Below are 18,371 nucleotides of genomic sequence, written 5' to 3'. Positions count from 1 at the left end.
GAGCATCTTAAAGGGAGCGCTCCATCTAGGTTGAGCTTAATCGTCACAATGGCCGTTGGGTTTGGGTAACAGGGTAAGCAAGTAGAAAACGGCTAGCTAGTTATTAGGTGCGTCAATATATACAACACTATCAAACAACTCAAAGTATTCCCAATACTTCAAAATACTATGGTATGTCAAAACTGTGGTATCTTACACCTACATGCTGAAATGTTGTAGTTTTCAATACTTTGGTTCTTTCAATACTTTACTATCAAACACAGCCTTAGGCTCTGTTTAGTAGGAAAGTACTAACAAAACCAAAATATCATAAACTACAGTAGTTTAGCATACATGTACAAAACACTATGGTTTTAATATAACAATGTTTTTTTTAAATATTCACAATATAGAGGACCTGTTTGATTACATCACATAATGCTGTAAAATTTACTAGCTAGCTGTTGGTCGTGCATCCGTTCATGGCTAGTAGCTAGCAATTGCTTTTAGCGGTGATTAGTAGTAGTACTCGTTAAAAGAGATGAGATCGCCTCTCCGGACCTTGGCTGATCTTTAAAGGATAGTTATGGGTTGCTTCGGATCCTTTCTATGATAAATGTATTCAGCCTAGCTATCTCATTGGTATTAGGGAACACGTGGGACAGAGGATCGAGCGGCGGCTTAATAGCCAGATGAGTTTGTTGAGAAGATCTAGCGATCGACTCATTTCTTTCGCTTGCTCTGTTAAAAGAAAGAGGTTCAGGGCTCTTTTTATTATGTGGAGAAATTACTATAATTTTGTAAATACTCTAGTTTTAGTAACACAGTTTTTGGCATTAACCAAACAGGTCATAATAATATAAAATTGAGTCATCTATTTTGAAATGGAGAGAGTACTTGGCAATTAAACAGAGCCTTAGTGTTTCAACTGTGCCATATTGTATTTTTTGGAAATGTTGAGGTGGTCACCGCGATCCCACCTGAAAATAAATAAGTGAAGAGTTTAGTCCGGGTCTCGCAACCACTAGGAGAATCTGCCTAGGGTTTTTGACGCCCTCGCCGGCCCGCCGCCACCTCCTCCCTTCTCACGAGCGCTGCCCCTTGACTACCACCGTAGCACCAGGATGACGGCGCAGACTGCCGAGGAGCTCGCCGCCCAGATCGAGCAGGAGCAGCTCGAGGCGAAGAAAACAGAGGTGAGATTTGGATGTGATCCTTGGTCCAACCCCTCCCGAGCAATGCCAGTCATCGTCAGAATCGGTGATCGATTTGTTCAGGGATTAAATATTCCATGAAATGTCCTTGTTTTTGCTGGTTCTAGATCCATTCGATGAACTAGTCCGATCCTGGAAGGTTATTGCTTTCAGTGTGTTATAATGGGTATTGGTAATTCTAATCCTGTCGCCTAATTCTTCATCTAGTTATTTATTTACACGAGGCAGCGTAATTCACTGTTTAATATCGATAGAAGTATAACTCAATATTATCCTCGGTGACATAGGTGTTTTAGTTGTTGTGTACTGGGTAACATCTGAAGATCTTACTGTGTGAATTTTGGGAGCAGGCAGAGGAGGTTGTGGTTGAGGATGATGATGATGATGATGACGACGACGACGACGACGACGATGATGATGACAATGATGATTTGGATGGTAACTCACTATGCTCACTGGTCTCCTGTATCCACTTTGCGTAAAGCTGTATTAATTAATAAATCTGATGCGAACATGTGAAAATAATAACAGAGTGAGATTTATTAAATCCTGTTTTTTTCTGTTTACATTATTAGACCTTCTTTTAGGGTCGGATTGTCTTTGCCCTTGGACGATTTCAGTGGTGGTGCCAACAATGGTAGCATGTGTACATATGTACAGTATCCATGTAATTTTCGTATACACTTGAAAATAGCCGTGATTTGTTTGCTGAGCAAATTAAGTGATGTTACTTGACATAACAGTCTACACTTACCTTCTTTTTTTGGAATGGTCACCGGGGGGAGAGTTTCCCCACCTGAATATATTACCACTCAAATGGCCATAATGCCAAGAGAATGATCCAGTTTATAAGGGAAACTGGATTGAAAACCTGAACAAATTGGCCACGTTTATGAGGGAAACCGGGCCAAAAAACAGTACAAATAAAAAGGTTAAAAGAAGATGAGAAAAAAGACATCCAGGACATGTCACAGCCTAGCTAGCAGACCATAGGACCATCAGCACGAGAGACACAAGTAGATGCGGGGCGCCGTCGAGAGATCACAATACCAAGACATCGCAAGCAGCCTAACGCGTACCAAACCCCAGGGTGCAACACAGGAGCATCCACAATCAACGAGTGCCACAGCTGAACACGAACCTTGACTAGGGGCTCCGCCGCAGGAATACTGAACGATTAGCAAGTTGGGGAGGCATCTTGCGTCGTCATTGAGCAAAGATGAACCGAGAGAACACCAAGAGCACGAAGCTCACCGCAACACAACAACGACAGCTATGGGAGGGTCTTGAGCATGCATAGCTACAAGGGCAAAACACCAAACGACGGGCAGGGGCGGATGGATGGTGGCGAAGGGCTCGACGAAGAGGTGATGTTGACGGCGGTACGGGATGGATGGCCGGTGATGAGTGGAATGAAGCAAACTAGAGAGATCACATAGAGTGCAGAGAAGTTCACCATACGGACATGAAGGAGATGCAGACCGTGCCATCAACATGGAGGAGTGGCGTGAGTGCACCGCCGCAGTCATGGCCGGGCGAACCGTCAGAGATTTCTCCCCATCCCCAAGTCCAGAAGGAGGAGGAGGCAGTATAACGCCACCATGGTGGGACACGGGAGCCTGCAGGCGTCGCTGTTGCCGGCGAGCAGCATGGAGCGGCGGCCACCGACGGAGGGCCAGCATGCGCCGGCCAGCGGGCAGCTGGCAGCTCCATGCAGGAAGGTTCTGGAGGCATTCGATTTGGATATGGGGAGGAGGCTAACGGTGCATGGAGAGCAGAGCGTGGCCTCGCCGCCGCTGTCCGCCGAGGGGATTAGCCCGGAGGCCTCCTACTGCGACGGCGAGGGTAGGGGGCGTGGAGGAGGTGGACTAGAGAGGGTGGCGGCGAGGGTCCTCCAGAGTCGCCCGAGAGCAACCCGGGAGGAAGAGTATCTCTCTTGGGTGTCTACACGTAGCTTCACCACTGGCTGGTTTGTTTGGATGAATGCATGTTTACTGGTTGTCTGCTTTTAGCTTCTTTTGGGATATTCTCTCTGCATCTGACAAGAATATTGATTGGTTTGGTCATGTGGGTTTGTTGTAGATACTTCAAAATTACAATCCTCATTGTCAATTCAATTGAGATGGAATATAATCTTTGTACTGTGCCTGTGACCGATGTTGAAAGATCTTTTGTGCTGTATAAACAAAAGAATGGAGATGTTTAGATTGTAGTCAATTTGATGGCGCAGATGTCTAGCTGCTTCTGGTGCATATATTGTACTTTTTAGTCTGCTATTCAAACCTGTAGCTGCAAGGCTGTGATAGTTCTGTACTCCCTCCGTCACAGAAATGAATAGAAACAAAAGAACGGAGATGTTTAGATTGTAGTCAATTTGATGGCACAGATGTCTAGCTGCTTCTGGTGCATATATTGTACTTTTTAGTCTGCTATTCAAACCTGGAGCTGCAAGGCTGTGATAGTGTACTCCCTCTGTCACAGAAATGAATAGAAATGGATGTATCTAGAACTAAAATACGTCTAGATACATCCATTCCTTGGACAAGTATTTTTGGACGGAGGGAGTACATTTTTATAGATGGCGTCTAATTTATTGATGTTTTATTGTTATAGCCTTAGAGGTTATACTGGGCAAATGGGCATTGCACTATGTTTTACTTGGAGTAAATTACATTTCGTTTAAATTTGACTTGCATATGCAAGGAGACGTTTTCTTGGTGCCGACTATCATATGTGCTAGGTAGTGTTAAAGAAATTGTTGTGTTTTTTCATGACTAGCTGGTTCCGGTTCCCTCTTATCTGGAAGCTCCAGATTGTATTATACAATTCGCTTTATGTAACTCTTACACTGTATGATCCATATTGTTCTTATTGCTATTTTACAGGGCAAGAAGGTGATGCCAGTGGCAAATCAAAACAAAGCAGGAGTGAGAAGAAGAGCCGCAAGGCAATGCTGAAGCTTGGCATGAAATCCATCACTGGCGTAAGCCGTGTCACTGTGAAGAAAAGCAAGAATGTGAGTTATTACAATCACTTACACAGCATGGTCTGTATTCCTTCGTTGGTCGACTAACACCACTGTTTCCAGATATTGTTCGTCATCTCAAAGCCAGATGTGTTCAAGAGCCCAAATTCAGATACGTATGTTATTTTCGGTGAAGCCAAGATTGAGGATCTCAGCTCCCAGCTGCAGAGCCAGGCTGCAAAACAATTCAAGGCTCCTGACCTGAGTCAAATGATCTCAAGTCCTGAGGCGTCGGGCGTGGAGCATGATGACAACGAGGTTGTCAACGATGAGGGAGTCGAGCCAAAGGACATCGAGCTGGTGATGACACAGGCGGGCGTCTCAAGGGCCAAGGCTGTCAGGGCTCTCAAGTCTGCCAATGGAGACATTGTCACTGCCATTATGGAGGTCACAACTTAAGAGTATGGCGACTTTTTTTGGAAGTAGTTGAACCATTTTTCTTTGAGCGATTTGCAGCTTGAGTGTTATTATTATCTTGGAACCGGATAAGTATCTCATGTTTGCTTGCATCTCTGATAAGGTCGTTTGGACATGATCCTGCCCGCGGCTAAGTTGGTACAGTGTTTTTTTAGCACGGACGTGTCAGTGGTGGCAATTTTATGGCATGTTTTTCACCTTCGGCTGAAATATTATTAGATTTAATTTAAATAACGGAAACACTAACGCCCACGTGTGTGGCACTTCTCCAACTTGCTCACACGTGTTGATTGCCGTCGATTCGTTTTGAACGACGATAACTGCCACATGTGTGGCATCTAGGGGGTTGTGCCGCACGCGCTGTGTGGCACGGAGAACCCCGCCTGCACGATGGTGTCCGGGCGCAACCTGCCACAACCCGCATGTCCGGTGTGTGACACAATCGTCCACACATCCGGGTGAACGACCCCGCTGCCCGCATAACCTAACGCGCCCATCGTCCTTGCCTACCTTCGAACCCCAGTGCGACCTGTCGTCGTCGTCTCCTACCTCTCGATCCCCTACCTCCATTGTCTTCCTTCTCTAGTTGCCATGGCAACCAAACCAGATCTCTAGCCCCACCCCACCCCCACCCCTTGCCCCCTCCCGATCGACGAAAAACGCGACGACATGCTAACAGGACGATCTCCGATCTCCTCCTCTTTCTCCTCCTTTTGTCCCAAATAATTGCACTTCCATATTGCCCACGAAGATGGCGACTAGATCCACACTGTCATGGCAAGCACACCACAAATTTGTCTTTATTCCCCTTTGCCCACCAACATAAGCAAGATCTGCCATGTTCTATCCTAGATCTGAACTAAGCTTTTGGGTTGGGTTGTTGCGAGTAGTTGCTTCAGAAGGATGTGTAGGATTCACTAAAATCAGGGGAAGAAGGGAGGAATTTGGGCGGTACATAGGGAGGGAGAAAATTAGTTGCAACCTATATTTGTCGTTAGTTGCCACCTATCTTTGTCGTTAGCCGCCACCATGTTATGTTGTTACTTGACATCATATTATGTTGGTTGTTGCCATCGGTTCAAAATGATAGTTGGCATCCAAATTTTAGAAAAGAGAATGAATGTGCATGTCCTACTTGCCACCATGCATTGGTTGTTTATGCAAGAAATGTGATAAGATTGACGTGTTTTCTTTTATGTGCATACAACAAGAATGCATTTCGAATATTCATGCGTTCTTATTCATGCAGTGACTGAAAACACAGTGGGAGAAAAGCGGAAAAAAATGAATCATGAAGACGACACTGATCCTTTGTTTTCTCAAAGGCTGCAAGCGCCGCCTTGGGATGCAGCAGAGTACAATCAAATCATTTCCGCAGGGCCGTTGCTACCACTACTAGAGCAGTACGCGAACATCGGTACGATGCATGATCAAAAAAGGAACAGTTGACATGTTTGTGGGGAGGAAAAATGGCATTCTACTTATGTGCTACAATGTCCTTGTTCGCAGGTTCTTATGACACAACCACACACACAGGGATACCATGGCAAGTTCCAACACAGGGCGAAAACGCTGATAGATGTACGGGAGAACAACTTCAAGTAGCCAATGTGGCAAATCAAGATAACACATATGAAAAAAGCATACTGATGTGGCCAAGAAAGAAAACCTGCAAGGATGGCAAGGACTTACGAGTTTTTTGAAAAAACGCAGGACCATCATGCAGCACGTGGCAACAGGCGGCAACCGGGCACCTGCCATCAATGTCGTACACAGGTGAGTCGTATGAAGTGATTCTATGGACAGTGAATCAGGAAAAAGGAACATAGGTGACATTGGTGTTTACGCGGTGTCAATACAAAACGCAGTTGCCGTGTCTGGACAACTGCAGTTGCCATGCATGGACAACTGCAGTTGCCATGTCTAATCTGATGTGGTTGCTGAGGGAGTCCTGGATTAGGGGGTCCCCAGGCGTCCGGGTTATGTGACATGGGCCGGACTGATGGGCCATGAAGATACAAGATAGAAGGCCTTCCTCCGTGTCCGGATGAGACTCTCCTTTGCATGGATGGCAAGCTTTGACGTTCGGATATGAAGTTTCTTTTCTCTGTAAACCGACTCTGTACAATCCTAGGCTCCTCAGGTGTCTATATAAACCGGAGGGTTTAGTCCGTAGAGGCAATCATAATCATATAGGCTAGACATCTAGGGTTAGACATTACGATCTCGAGGTAGATCAACTCTTGTAACCCCTATACTCATCAAAGTCAATCAAGCAGGAAGTAGGGTATTACCTCCATTAAGAGGGCCTGAACCTGGATAAACATTGTGTCCCTTGTCTCCCGTTACATTTGATCCTCAGACGCACAGTTCGGGACCCCCTACCCGAGATCGGCCGGTTTTGGCACCGACATTGGTGCTTTCAATGAGAGTTCCACTGTGCCGTCAACAGAAGGTTCGATGGCTCGATCGATCATCTACAATGATGCTGTTTCGGGGAAGACTTTCCTCCCCGGCCAAATTTTGTATTCGGCGGCTTCGCACTGTGTGCCAACTCGATTGGCCACCTTGAACAGATCGACAGCTACGCCCCCAGTCACTAGGTCAGTTTCGAGAACCTAAACTATGTCGCTGATATTCGAGGAGACTTGATCTTTGAAGGGTTCGCGGCCCCAACCATCGCTCTGACCTTAGATCCGGAGCAAACCATCAGGTCCGAAGATGGGAGTGTGGAGCCCACCGGACTCTCCATTACAAAGTGCATTATCGAGGATACAGAGGCAATCGTGTCCACGGCGAACTCGGAATCAGTCCAGGTTCCCCGTATCATTGAAAGGCCGGACTCACCCCCGGACTCCAGATATGAACTCTCGAAGTCCGCGCCAAGTAGGCAAGGCCAGGAGGCTTGCACCCCGGCCAGCCCCGCGGACTCTCGCTTCCACGTCCAAACCTCGCTCTTAAACGAGGCCCTGAACTTAATGCGATCCCTCGCTATTACAGAGGAATCACTTCCGAACTATGCCCAACCCGGACTAGGGGCTGAGAGCGGGGAATTTTACGTCCCACCCACCACCCACTTCATAGCCATTGTTGAAGACTTAACCGACATGCTGGATTACACCTCCGAAGACATCGACGGCATGGACGACGATGCCGGAGACGAACAGGGCCAAGACCCGCCGTTTACCGGACGTTGGATGACCACCTCCACATATGACGTGTATATGGTGGACACACCCAAAGAGGATGACGATGACGGAAGGAAGGATCCGGTTGAGGACAAGCATGCTCAAGCACCTCCAAAGCGTCGACGTCAGTGGCGCCACTCAAAATCGCGCCGCGAAAAAGACAGCAACACTGGCAACGAAGATAATAACACCCCGGAGAACGCCGAAGACCCCGAAGCCCCTGTTGAGCCAACATCCGAACATGATGATTGGGAGGATGGGCAAGTTAACCCTGACGATCCAGTCGGGAACGAGGACTCGGAGGATAGTAACTATCTACCAATCTCCGAGGATGATGTGAGCCTCGGCGACGAAGACTTCATCGTGCCAGAGGAACCACTCGAGCAGGAGCGCTTTAAGCGCTAGCTAATCGCCACTGCTAGGAGTCTAAAAAAGCAGCAGCAGCGGCTCCAAGCCGAACAAGATACACTCAACGGCAGGTGGACCCAAGTCCTAGCCGCCGAAGAGTATGTCCTTCAACGCCCAAAAAAGAGTTATCCGAAGCATCGACTACTACCACAATTTGACGATGAAGCCCTCAAGCCCATACCATCAAGACATGACTGTGCCGATGAACCAGACCAGTCACCACGCGGGCGAGATAAAGCGGCCACCTACGCCGAACACCAACCCGCACCACCTCGCCGTAGAGACAGAGAGACAATGACTCCAGGATACACCTACGACCTTCGTGAAGACCTGAATAATAGAGCAGGCCAAACAAGATCAATCTACGGATCAAGGAGGCGTGCCCCAACACGGGAAGGCGAGCGTCAAGCTTGGCCTGACAGGCATAACCTCATCAGGCCCAAAAACCGCATACGGACTTCATCCGAATTGCGTCGTGACGTCGCCCGATACAGAGGCGCCGCACACCCCTTATGCTTCACCGATGAGGTAATGGAGCACCAGTTCCTAGAAGGGTTTAAACCCGTGAACATTGAATCATATGATGGAACAAGGGATCCCGCAGTATGGATTGAAGACTTCCTTCTCCATATCCACATGGCCCGCGGTGATGATCTCCATGCCATCAAGTACCTCCCCCTAAAACTCAAGGGACCAGCATGGCACTGGTTAAACAGCCTACCAGAAAACTCTATTGGTAGCTAGGAAGATTTGGAAGATGCCTTTAGAAACAACTTCCAAGGCACCTATGTTCGGCCTCCAGATGCCGATGACCTTAGTCACATTGTCCAGCAACCCGGAGAGTCAGCCCAGAAACTCCGGACCAGGTTCTTAATTAAAAAGAACCAAATTGTCAATTGTCCGGACGCCGAAGCCCTCATGGCCTTTAAACATAGCGTCCATGACGAGTGGCTCGCCCGACACCTCGGCCAAGAAAAGCCAAAGTCTATGGCAGCCCTCACCGCACTCATGACCCGCTTTTGTGCGGGAGAAGACGGCTGGCTCGCTCGTAGAAGTAACAGCACCAGCGACCCTGGCACCTCCAAGGCCAGAGATGGAAACGGCAAGCCACGACGCAACAAGCACAAGCGTCGAAGCAACAACGAGGATATTGAAGACACGACGGTCAACGCCGGATTCAGTGGCCCTAAACCCGGTCAGCAGAAGAAGCCATTTAAAGGAAACAAGGATGGTCCATCCAATCTTAACCGAATACTAGACCGGCCTTGCCAGATTCATGGCACCCCCGACAAGCCTGCCAATCATACCAACAGAAATTGTTGGGTCTTTAAACAGGCCGGTAAGCTAAACAACGGGCATAAGGGGAAAGGGCCGCCTAGCGAGGACGACGATGAAGAGCCTCGCCCACCGAACACAGGGGACAGAAGAAGTTTCCCCCCGAAGTCAAAACGGTGAATATGATATACGTCACTCACATCCCCAAGCGGGAGCGTAAGGCGCATTAAGGGACGTCTATGCCATAGAGCCAGTCGCCCCAAAATTCAACCCCTGGTCAGCCTGTCCGATCACTTTTGATTGCAGAGACCATCGGACCAGTATCCGTCATGGAGGTTCGACAACATTGGTCCTCGATCCAATTATCAACGGATTCCATCTTACCCGAGTCCTTATGGACGGCGGTAGCAGCCTTAACCTACTTTATCAGGACACTGTCCGCAAAATGGGCATTGATCCATCAAGAATCAATCCCACCAAAACCACCTTCAAAGGAGTGATACCCGACGTAGGGGCCTGTTGCACAGGGTCCATAACGCGGGAGGTAGCCTTCGGCTCACTGGATAATTTCCGAAGAGAAGACTTGATCTTCGACATCGTCCCTTTCCACAGTGGCTATCATGCACTGCTCGGACGAACCGTGTTCGCCCGCTTCAATGCGGTCCCGCACTATGCTTATCTAAAGCTCAAGATGCCTGGACCACGGGGTGTTATAACAGTCAATGGAAACATGGAGCGCTCCCTCCATACCGAGGAGCAAACTGCGACCCTCACAGTTGAAATACAGGGTAGCCTTATCAGGCCGAATACTACATCGACAGTCAAGCCACCAGACACTGTCAAACGAGTCCGGTCTACCCTGTAGAATGACAGTCCGGCTCGTCAAGAGCTAGATTAGCAATTCAGCCTCCGTCACAGCCCCAACTGGATTGCAGCATATGTACTGCGCGTACATAACTACGCACTAAAGATACCATGGGCAAGGACAGAGGCATATTAAAGTCCACAATACGGCTCGATCCTACCCGGACCCTCATATTCTTCCTTTCTTTTTCCTATTTTTATTTTTCCAGGTTCTTTACAACCAACATCACCTTTCGATGGTACCAAGGGCCCTTTTCCAGGCCCCTTAAGTGTACTCGACCGTCCACCCTCTCAAAGGATCACACATCAAGACAAAACGCAGCGCAGACGTGTGGCAGAGTGTCCAAAGGATCTTCAAGATCCTCTTCCTCTCTTTAGGACCTGTATACAACTTTCCCTTGTTCTCGGCATGTAAAATAGCCTCGAGGCCTATGTCATCCTCTATAAAAATATGTCTTGACGTATCAATCAGACTATAATGGAAACAATTTTTCACCCAACCTATTCGGTCTTGGCTCATCTCCTAATCTGTATTCCCTCTTTTCGTCCGATTGTCATATACACCTCCGCACGACTTAAATCACCAGGGGCTCTACCCAGCCAAAACATATTTTTCAAAAAAAGAAGTCCGAACACTTTTATAGTACACTTCGGCATCCCGAATATAGCATTATATGCATCGGCTCCGAATCATGTCTTTTGTTAATAGTTGGGTTGCCCGGCTCATGTGGTTACTACCTTACGTTCTGCCAGTTCGGCTAGGGTAGTAAAGGGAGAACTACTGCGATTGTGTTTTTGGCTCGTCCGGTCAAACACCTCAGTAGAGAAAGCCGAAAACTGACTGTCATGATGCAGCGAGAGCTGGTCAGCTATCCAGTGACTTAATATAAATCTTTTGCAATTTTTTTCCGTATTATACGAAGGACCAACTTCGGCTCGGTCGCGTGCCTAAGGCATCCCAGTTCGGACAGCCGCACGCGCACCAGGGGCTAGTACTTAACCCCCCGTCAAACTCCTATGGCTAAGTGAAGGTACTAAAGCCGCATAGTCTGATTGCCTGGTTCGCTATGTAAATCACCTCCTTCACAGACCAAGACGTTGGGTCAAGAGTGATTACATGTTATTCTAAACACCCCCGTAGTATCTACGAGGGGGATGAAGCCGACGACTGGCAAACTTTCAGATACAACAAAAGACCGCACATGAGGAAAATAATCTAAAATAAAAACAAGCAAACATATTATACAAAAGTCTTGTTTCATAATACAAAGTTCGGGCAGCCCGGATACATTCATTCAAAAATAATATCCTTCGAACATTGGCCCTCTACAATGCGGGATCCTTCCAGGACTTCATCAAAATACCGCTCCGGCGTGCGGTGCTCCTTGCCCGCGGGTGGTCCCTCTGTTGCAAGCTTGGTGGCATTCAACTTCGCCCACTGTACCTTGACACGGGCAAAGGCCATCCGGGCACCTTCGATACAGACCGACTGCTTTATGGCGTCAAGCCTGGGGCAGGCATTGATTAGCCGCTTCATTAGTCTGAAGTAGCTGCTGGGTATGGGCTCGGCTGGCCAAAGACAGACTATAACATCCTTCATGGCCAGTCCGGCCACCCTATGCAGTTCAGTCAACTGCTTCAGCTGATCACTGAGGGGCACTGGATGTCTAGCACAAGGTACTGTGACCAGAACAGCTTCTCCGTTGAGCTTCCCTCCTCGGCTCGAAAGAACTCCGCAGCGTCAGCAACACTCCTGGGCAGATCCGCAAACGCTCCTGGAGAACTCCAAACTCGAGTCAGTAATATGTATCTTCTCCTTACAAATTTTCTCTGAATATTAAAGGCCTTACCCGCCACTATCTACCTTGCCTCTTGAGTCTCTCGGCAGGCACCTTGGGCTTCAACCCAGGCCTCCTTCGCGCTTTGGAGGGCCTTAGCAAGTTCGGCGTCTTGATCCGAAACCTTGAGCTCCAAGGACTCACATTTGCTTATGGCATCCTTGAGCTCTTGTTGGACTTCATCCAACCTCGCTTCATGTTTTTGGCGGGTGGCTCGTTCCTCCTCCACCTCCTTTTTGGCCTCGGCCAGTGCGCTCTTGAGGGATTCGACCATAGATGCATTCAGTATGAGTATAACCATAAAACTCAGCAAGATAACTAATCAAAGCTCATATCATTCCGGGTATGTATAGGTACCGCATACCTTGCTCTTCCTCAAACCGCTTATTAGTGCGGATGAGCTCTTCATCGGCACGCTCCAACCTCTGCTTAAGTTTGGACACTTCGACAACCTATGCGGTTGCCTCTAATAGCGAAGCCTGTTTATTAAAATGGACACATATGTTATCTCCTGCCAATACTAGTCGATCCTCTGTTCGGCCCTGCTTTGCAAAAGCCGAACAGAGTCTCAGGGGCTACTATCTATACACAGGCATATTTTTTGCATATGCAAAGCAACTAAAAAAATATTACTTCACATACCTCAAAGCCTGTTAGTAGGCTGGTATAGGCTTCATTCAATCTGTTTTTAGCGGACCGAACCTTTTCAACCACCGTACCCATAAGGGTACGGTGTTCCTCCACAATGGAAGCACGTTGAAGCGCTTCCACCAGAATGTCCGGCGCCTCTGGGTTGACAGAGGTTGCCGGTGGAGTCGGCGCGCCCCCTTCTTTCAAAGGAGGCTGTTCACTTTATTCCGGAGCCGTGCGGATCTCCGGAATAATATTCGGTTGGGGGTCGAAATGGGCATGGACCCCGCCGCTAGTCTCCATGGGGGTCGGTTCCCCCATGTTTTCGGCAGCTGAGGTATTACCCTCTGGCGCCGTCTTGACGGCCTCCCTCACCTCTCCATGTCCTGGAGAGGTTCTTCGGGACAACACTTTGGTGCTGTCCGTGGCAATGGGCGGGGAGGCCTGCAGAGGCGTCTCGCTCTCAATCATGTTCGGCCCCAGCGAATTCCCAGAAGACGATGATCATTGGGGGAGATCGCGAGCCGGACTACATCACACAATTCAACGTGTTAAACCAATAAAACACAAAACTGGATATATGTACAATGTCCTTGGATACTTACGATTCGGCCAGGGGCTTCAGCCTGGGGTGCCACTCGGGGTTGGCTTCGGCGTCCGATTCCGAATCGCCCGAAAGGGAGATCTTCCCCTTCTTGGACGCCTCCGCCTCTAGGTCCCCAGAAGCCGCCCTTTTCTGCTTCCCCCCCTTAAGGGGAGAATTTCTCTCCTCCTTCTCCTCCTCTTCTTCACCCCCCTCGTGGGAGGAGAGAGCTTCGGTATCCTCGGACGCAGCATCTGAAGTACCTTTTCGGCGAAGGCCGCCTCTAGCCCCCCTTGCCCTTCTTCTTGGCCTTCTTCTCCGGCGTCTGGTACGGCACCGGGACCAGCATCTTTGTCAGAAGAGGAATAGCTGGATCTTCGGGCAGCGGAGCCGGGCATCGGATCCGCTCCGCCTTCTTTGTCCAGCCCTGAAGAAAGAATGGAAGTCTCAGTATACCCCTTTGGATTTTCAATTTGAAATTATGGTTTGGAAATCCAAAAACTTATGGGAGTGGCCGGATGAGCACGGTCGAAGCCGATGTCTTCGGTCGGCTTCGGCCACAACTTCTGGGCCTTGAAGAGCAACTTCCAGATCTCTTCGTGCGTCATGCCGAAGAATCGCTGCAGGGTCTGAGGGCTAGCCGGATTGAACTCCCACATGTGGAGAGTCCGGCGCTCGCAGGGGAGAATCCGGCGAAAAAGCAGCACCTAGACCACATCAGCAAGGCTGGTTTTCTTCTCCATTATATTCTTGATGCGCTTCTGTAGCATCATCACCTCATTGGACGACGCCCAATCTAGACCCTTGTTTATCCACGATGCAACCCGCATCGGGGGTCCGGATCTGAACTCAGGAGTGCCTGCCTAGTTGGCACCGCGGGGTTCGGTGATGTAGAACCACTCCTGCTGCCATATCTTGATGGTCTCCACAAATGCCCCTTTTGGCCAGGTGACATTCGGGAGCTTGCTCACCATGGCGCCTCCACAGTCTGCGTGCTCTCTGTCAACCACCTTTGGCTTCATGTTGAAGACTTTAAGCCATAGGCCGAAGTGGGGGGGGGGATGCGGAGGAGTGCTTCGCACACGATGATGAGCGCCAAAATATGTAGGAAGGAATTTGGGGCTAGATCGTGGAAATCTTGCCCGCAATAGAACATGAGCCCGCAGACGAAAGGGTGGAGGGGAAACCTTAGTCCGCAGAGAAAGTGAGGGATGAACACTACCCTCTCGTTAGGCTCCGGAGTGGGGATGATATGCTTTTTGGCAGGGAGCTGGTGGGAGATGTCTACGGCTAAGTACCCCGCTTCCCGGAGTTCCTTGACGTTCCTCTCCATGACAGAGGAAGCCATCCACTTGCCCTATGAGCCGGATCCGGACATGGCTGGAGTGTTTGGTGGCGACGAAAAAGATCGAAACTTGGGCACTGGAGCTCGAGGATGGAAGGGCAGAGGAGGAAGAAGGCGTGAGGTAATAAGGCGGGTTCTTATCCTCTTATAAAGGCAGTGAATATCAAGCGCCCCCCCGATGAGCCTTAAAACTCGCTTATTCCCAAGAGGTCATGCAAACGACACAGTTGGATTACCCAAACCCGTATTGATAAGAATCCCGCAATAAGGGGACACGGTCTCTGCTTTGACAAGATGTGTCAATGAAGACCGCGCCTTGAAACGCGAAGCGGGAGGCTAAAAAACGGTTCGAAATAATAATAAGGCCAGAACATAACATCTCACCGAAAAAGCTGTCAGTAGACATGACTTATTTTGTTTAAGTATTTCACCCTTGTGGTTCAGGGTTGTAACTATTGTACAGAGCCGTATATAGTTCTTTTGTTTAGCTGCTTTGGAGTATTCGAAAGAGGAACCGCCTTGCAAGGCCGAAGACAATCTTCACGTCGGACACATCGTCATTGAAGCCTGGTTCAGGGGCTACTGAGGGAGTCCTGGATTAGGGGGTCCCCAGGCGTCCGGGTTATGTGACATGAGCCGGACTGATGGGCCGTGAAAATACAAGATAGAAGGCCTTCCCCGTGTCCGGATGGGACTCTCCTTTGTGTGTATGGCAAGCTTTGACGTTTGGATATGAAGTTTCCTTTCTATGTAAACCGACTTTGTACAACCCTAGGCCCCTCCGGTGTCTATATAAACCGGAGGGTTTAGTCCGTAGAGGCAATCATAAATCATATAGGCTAGACATCTAGGGTTTAGCCATTATGATCTCGAGGTAGATCAACTCTTGTAACCCCTATACTCATCAAAGTGAATCAAGCAGGAAGTAGGGTATTGCCTCCATTAAGAGGGCCCGAACCTGGATAAACATCGTGTCCCTTGTCTCGTGTTACCTTCGATCCTCATACGCACAGTTCGGGACCCCCCTACCCGAGATCAGCTGGTTTTGACATTGATAGTTGCCATGTCTAAACAACCATGCAAGCCAAAGTGTGAACAAAATTTGCTTGCCATGGTTGAACCACTACATGTGCCATGTTGTAGAAACTACAGTTGCCATGCATTGACCAACTGCTCATGATCGTAGGTTGTTATGGAGGAACAACAACAGAAAAGGTATCGTGGCAAGCTTCACCATTGCAGGCCATCGCTATTGTATATAGAGCATAGCGAATTGAAGTAACAGACCAGCTTTGATTAGCACATGTGGCACAACAAGGTAAAAAATGTGAACCAACAAAACAATAGTGCATTTTGCTTTTGTGGAAAAGCATGGGGGAAAGTGGATTTGTCACGGTAGTGGTGGCAAACAACAAAATGGTACCAAGTGGATACGTGCAATAGTCGTCTATGGTCTTCAGGATTTGTCAACTAGTGTCTGCGTGTGTATGCCATTCATGATTAACTCCATTTTCCTAGTGGGCTCGTACCTAGAATGCAAGTTTTGATGTTAAAGACGCTGGTTGCCATGTCTTGGCAACAATAGCTGCCATGTTTGTTGAACTGTAGCTGCCATGGCTGAAAAACTGCAGTTGCCATGCATGGCCAGATGCAGATGCCATGGCTTGCTATATGAATGATATCATGCCAAATAAGACGCAGTTGCTATATTCTGTTACGATAAACCTGCCATTCAGGCAATACTGCTTACACACGTACCTGTTTTTTTGCAGGAGCTTCAACTACAATCAACAATGGCGCGGGGACATCTACTGCGGGAACCTCGGAGCACACAGAGGGAGTGTTCCATGAGCAAGTCACCAATGCTGCCACAAACAATGCAGAATCAGTGTCAGAACTGGCAATCGTTGCAGCAATGACGACAAGAACACCTGTGCACACCAGCACAAGCAACACTTAAGCAGATGAAACAGCCGCCAATACTGAAGTGAATGATGAAACTGATGATGAAGCGCAAGGGGAGGAAGAAGACGGGAAATCAGAAATCATGATACCTCAACCACCATATGTTGGGCAGAGATTTGGTTCGTTTGAAGATGCCAAGGAATACTACCAGAGATATGCAATGTTCCATGGGTTTGCGGTGAACACCGAATACCATAGGAAACTAAAAAAACTAACGAGTACAACAGACGTGAGATAAGGTGCTACAAGGCACACAGGAACAAGAAGGGTAAAGGTGTTGTTCCCGTCGTGCCCGAACGAAAGAGAGGCATCATTCTCAAGATAGAATGTCCTGTCCGGTGTAAGCTAAAAGCAAATGGAGCATGGTGGGTGGTCACCGAATATTTCAACGAACACAACCACGAACTCATAAAGAAGTTTGACCCGGTAAAATTTCTGAGCGCCCATAGAGGATTCAGCCCCCTCGAGAAGAAATTCATAAAGTTGCTACATGATTGTAACGTCGGTCCATCAAGAATGGTCCAAATACCGTCCCTGATCCACAACGGAGATGGTAGTCTGAGAGGCATGCCCTACATACCAGCAGACGTCACAAGCCTAAAGGCAAAGTACCATAGAGAGAGCAGGTTGGCTGACATAGAAGACACAATAGCCTACTTTGAAGAGAAAGCAAAAGCAGATACTGATTTCTTCTACAGGATAAGATTGGACGATGAGGACCGTGTCAGAAACATGTATTGGGTGGATGGTTCTGCAAGAAGAGCCTACAAACATTTCCGTGATTGCATTTCATTCGACGCGACATATCTCACTAATATGTACAAGATGCCATGCGCTCCATTCATAGGAATAAATAACCACTATCAGTCATTGCAGTTTGGTTGCGGACTCGTTCGGAACGAAGATACGGATGGTTACACTTGGCTGTTCAAAACCTTCTTGGAGTGCATGGGTGGACTTGCTCCGATGAACATAATAACATACCAGGATTTTAGCATGCGTGCAGACATAGAGGAGGTCTTTCCGTTGGCAGTGCACATGCACTACATGTGGCATATTATTAAGAAGGCTGAGGAGACGCTAGGACCATTCTTTGCTGACCGTCCAGAGCTACACAAGGCATTCAAGTTGTGCGTGGACCACAGCTTGACGGTGGAGGAGTTTGAACGGAGCTGGACGGCTATGATTGAAACATACCAAGTCCAAGACAACAAGACACTTACTAGCCTGTGGGAGAAGCGAATGTACTGGGTGCCGACCTACTTCATGCAGTGCTTCTTTCCATTTCTGCAGACTACTCAGCACAGCGAGGGGTTCAATGCTGTTTTGAAGCGGTACGTGAGCCCTGGCAACTCATTGCTATAGTTTGCCAAGCAATACACAACTTTGCAACAGAAAATACTGGGATCTGAGCTACATCAAGAAGAAAACACCGCGCTCAAGCAGCCTAAATTGCTAACATATTTAGCAATGGAGATGCAGATGAGCAAGATATACACCAACAAGATTTTTAACAAGTAAGTGGATTATCTAACTGTCTTATTTGCACTACCATGAAGATAGTAGTTGCCATGTAGAATGCAATGTAGTTGCCAACTTTTTCACATGCTGGTCTATTGAAAAATAGCCACTGATTATGA

General features: G+C 48.3%; 1 protein-coding gene and 1 pseudogene across 1 annotated transcript; both read left to right on the top strand.

Moving 5' to 3' along the window:
- Positions 1-977: 977 nt before the first annotated feature.
- On the top strand, positions 978-4,789 carry LOC125551568 (nascent polypeptide-associated complex subunit alpha-like protein 1). Its single transcript, XM_048714820.2, has 4 exons — positions 978-1,175; positions 1,544-1,631; positions 4,079-4,209; positions 4,282-4,789. The coding sequence occupies exons 1-4, from the start codon at positions 1,104-1,106 to the stop codon at positions 4,615-4,617; spliced, it is 627 nt and encodes a 208-aa protein (XP_048570777.2). The 5' UTR covers positions 978-1,103; the 3' UTR covers positions 4,618-4,789.
- Positions 4,790-17,057: 12,268 nt separating this feature from the next.
- On the top strand, positions 17,058-18,096 carry LOC147975897 (protein FAR1-RELATED SEQUENCE 5-like; annotated as a pseudogene).
- Positions 18,097-18,371: the final 275 nt, after the last annotated feature.

The sequence above is a fragment of the Triticum urartu genome, chromosome 4A, assembly GCF_056163025.1.
Source record: "Triticum urartu cultivar PI428250 chromosome 4A, HENAU_Tu73, whole genome shotgun sequence".
Lineage (NCBI taxonomy): Eukaryota > Viridiplantae > Streptophyta > Magnoliopsida > Poales > Poaceae > Triticum > Triticum urartu.
This window is presented reverse-complemented; position numbering and strand designations above follow the sequence as displayed.

What these genes read in the sequence shown, in the direction of transcription:
- LOC125551568 (XM_048714820.2), top strand. Translation starts at nt 1,104, where the DNA reads ATGACGGCGCAGACTGCCGAGGAGCTCGCCGCCCAGATCGAGCAGGAG. An exon ending in TGACAATGATGATTTGGATG is followed by an intron (nt 1,632 to 4,078) that starts GTAACTCACTAT and finishes GCTATTTTACAG; the next exon opens with GGCAAGAAGGTGATGCCAGT. An exon ending in CTGTGAAGAAAAGCAAGAAT is followed by an intron (nt 4,210 to 4,281) that starts GTGAGTTATTAC and finishes CACTGTTTCCAG; the next exon opens with ATATTGTTCGTCATCTCAAA.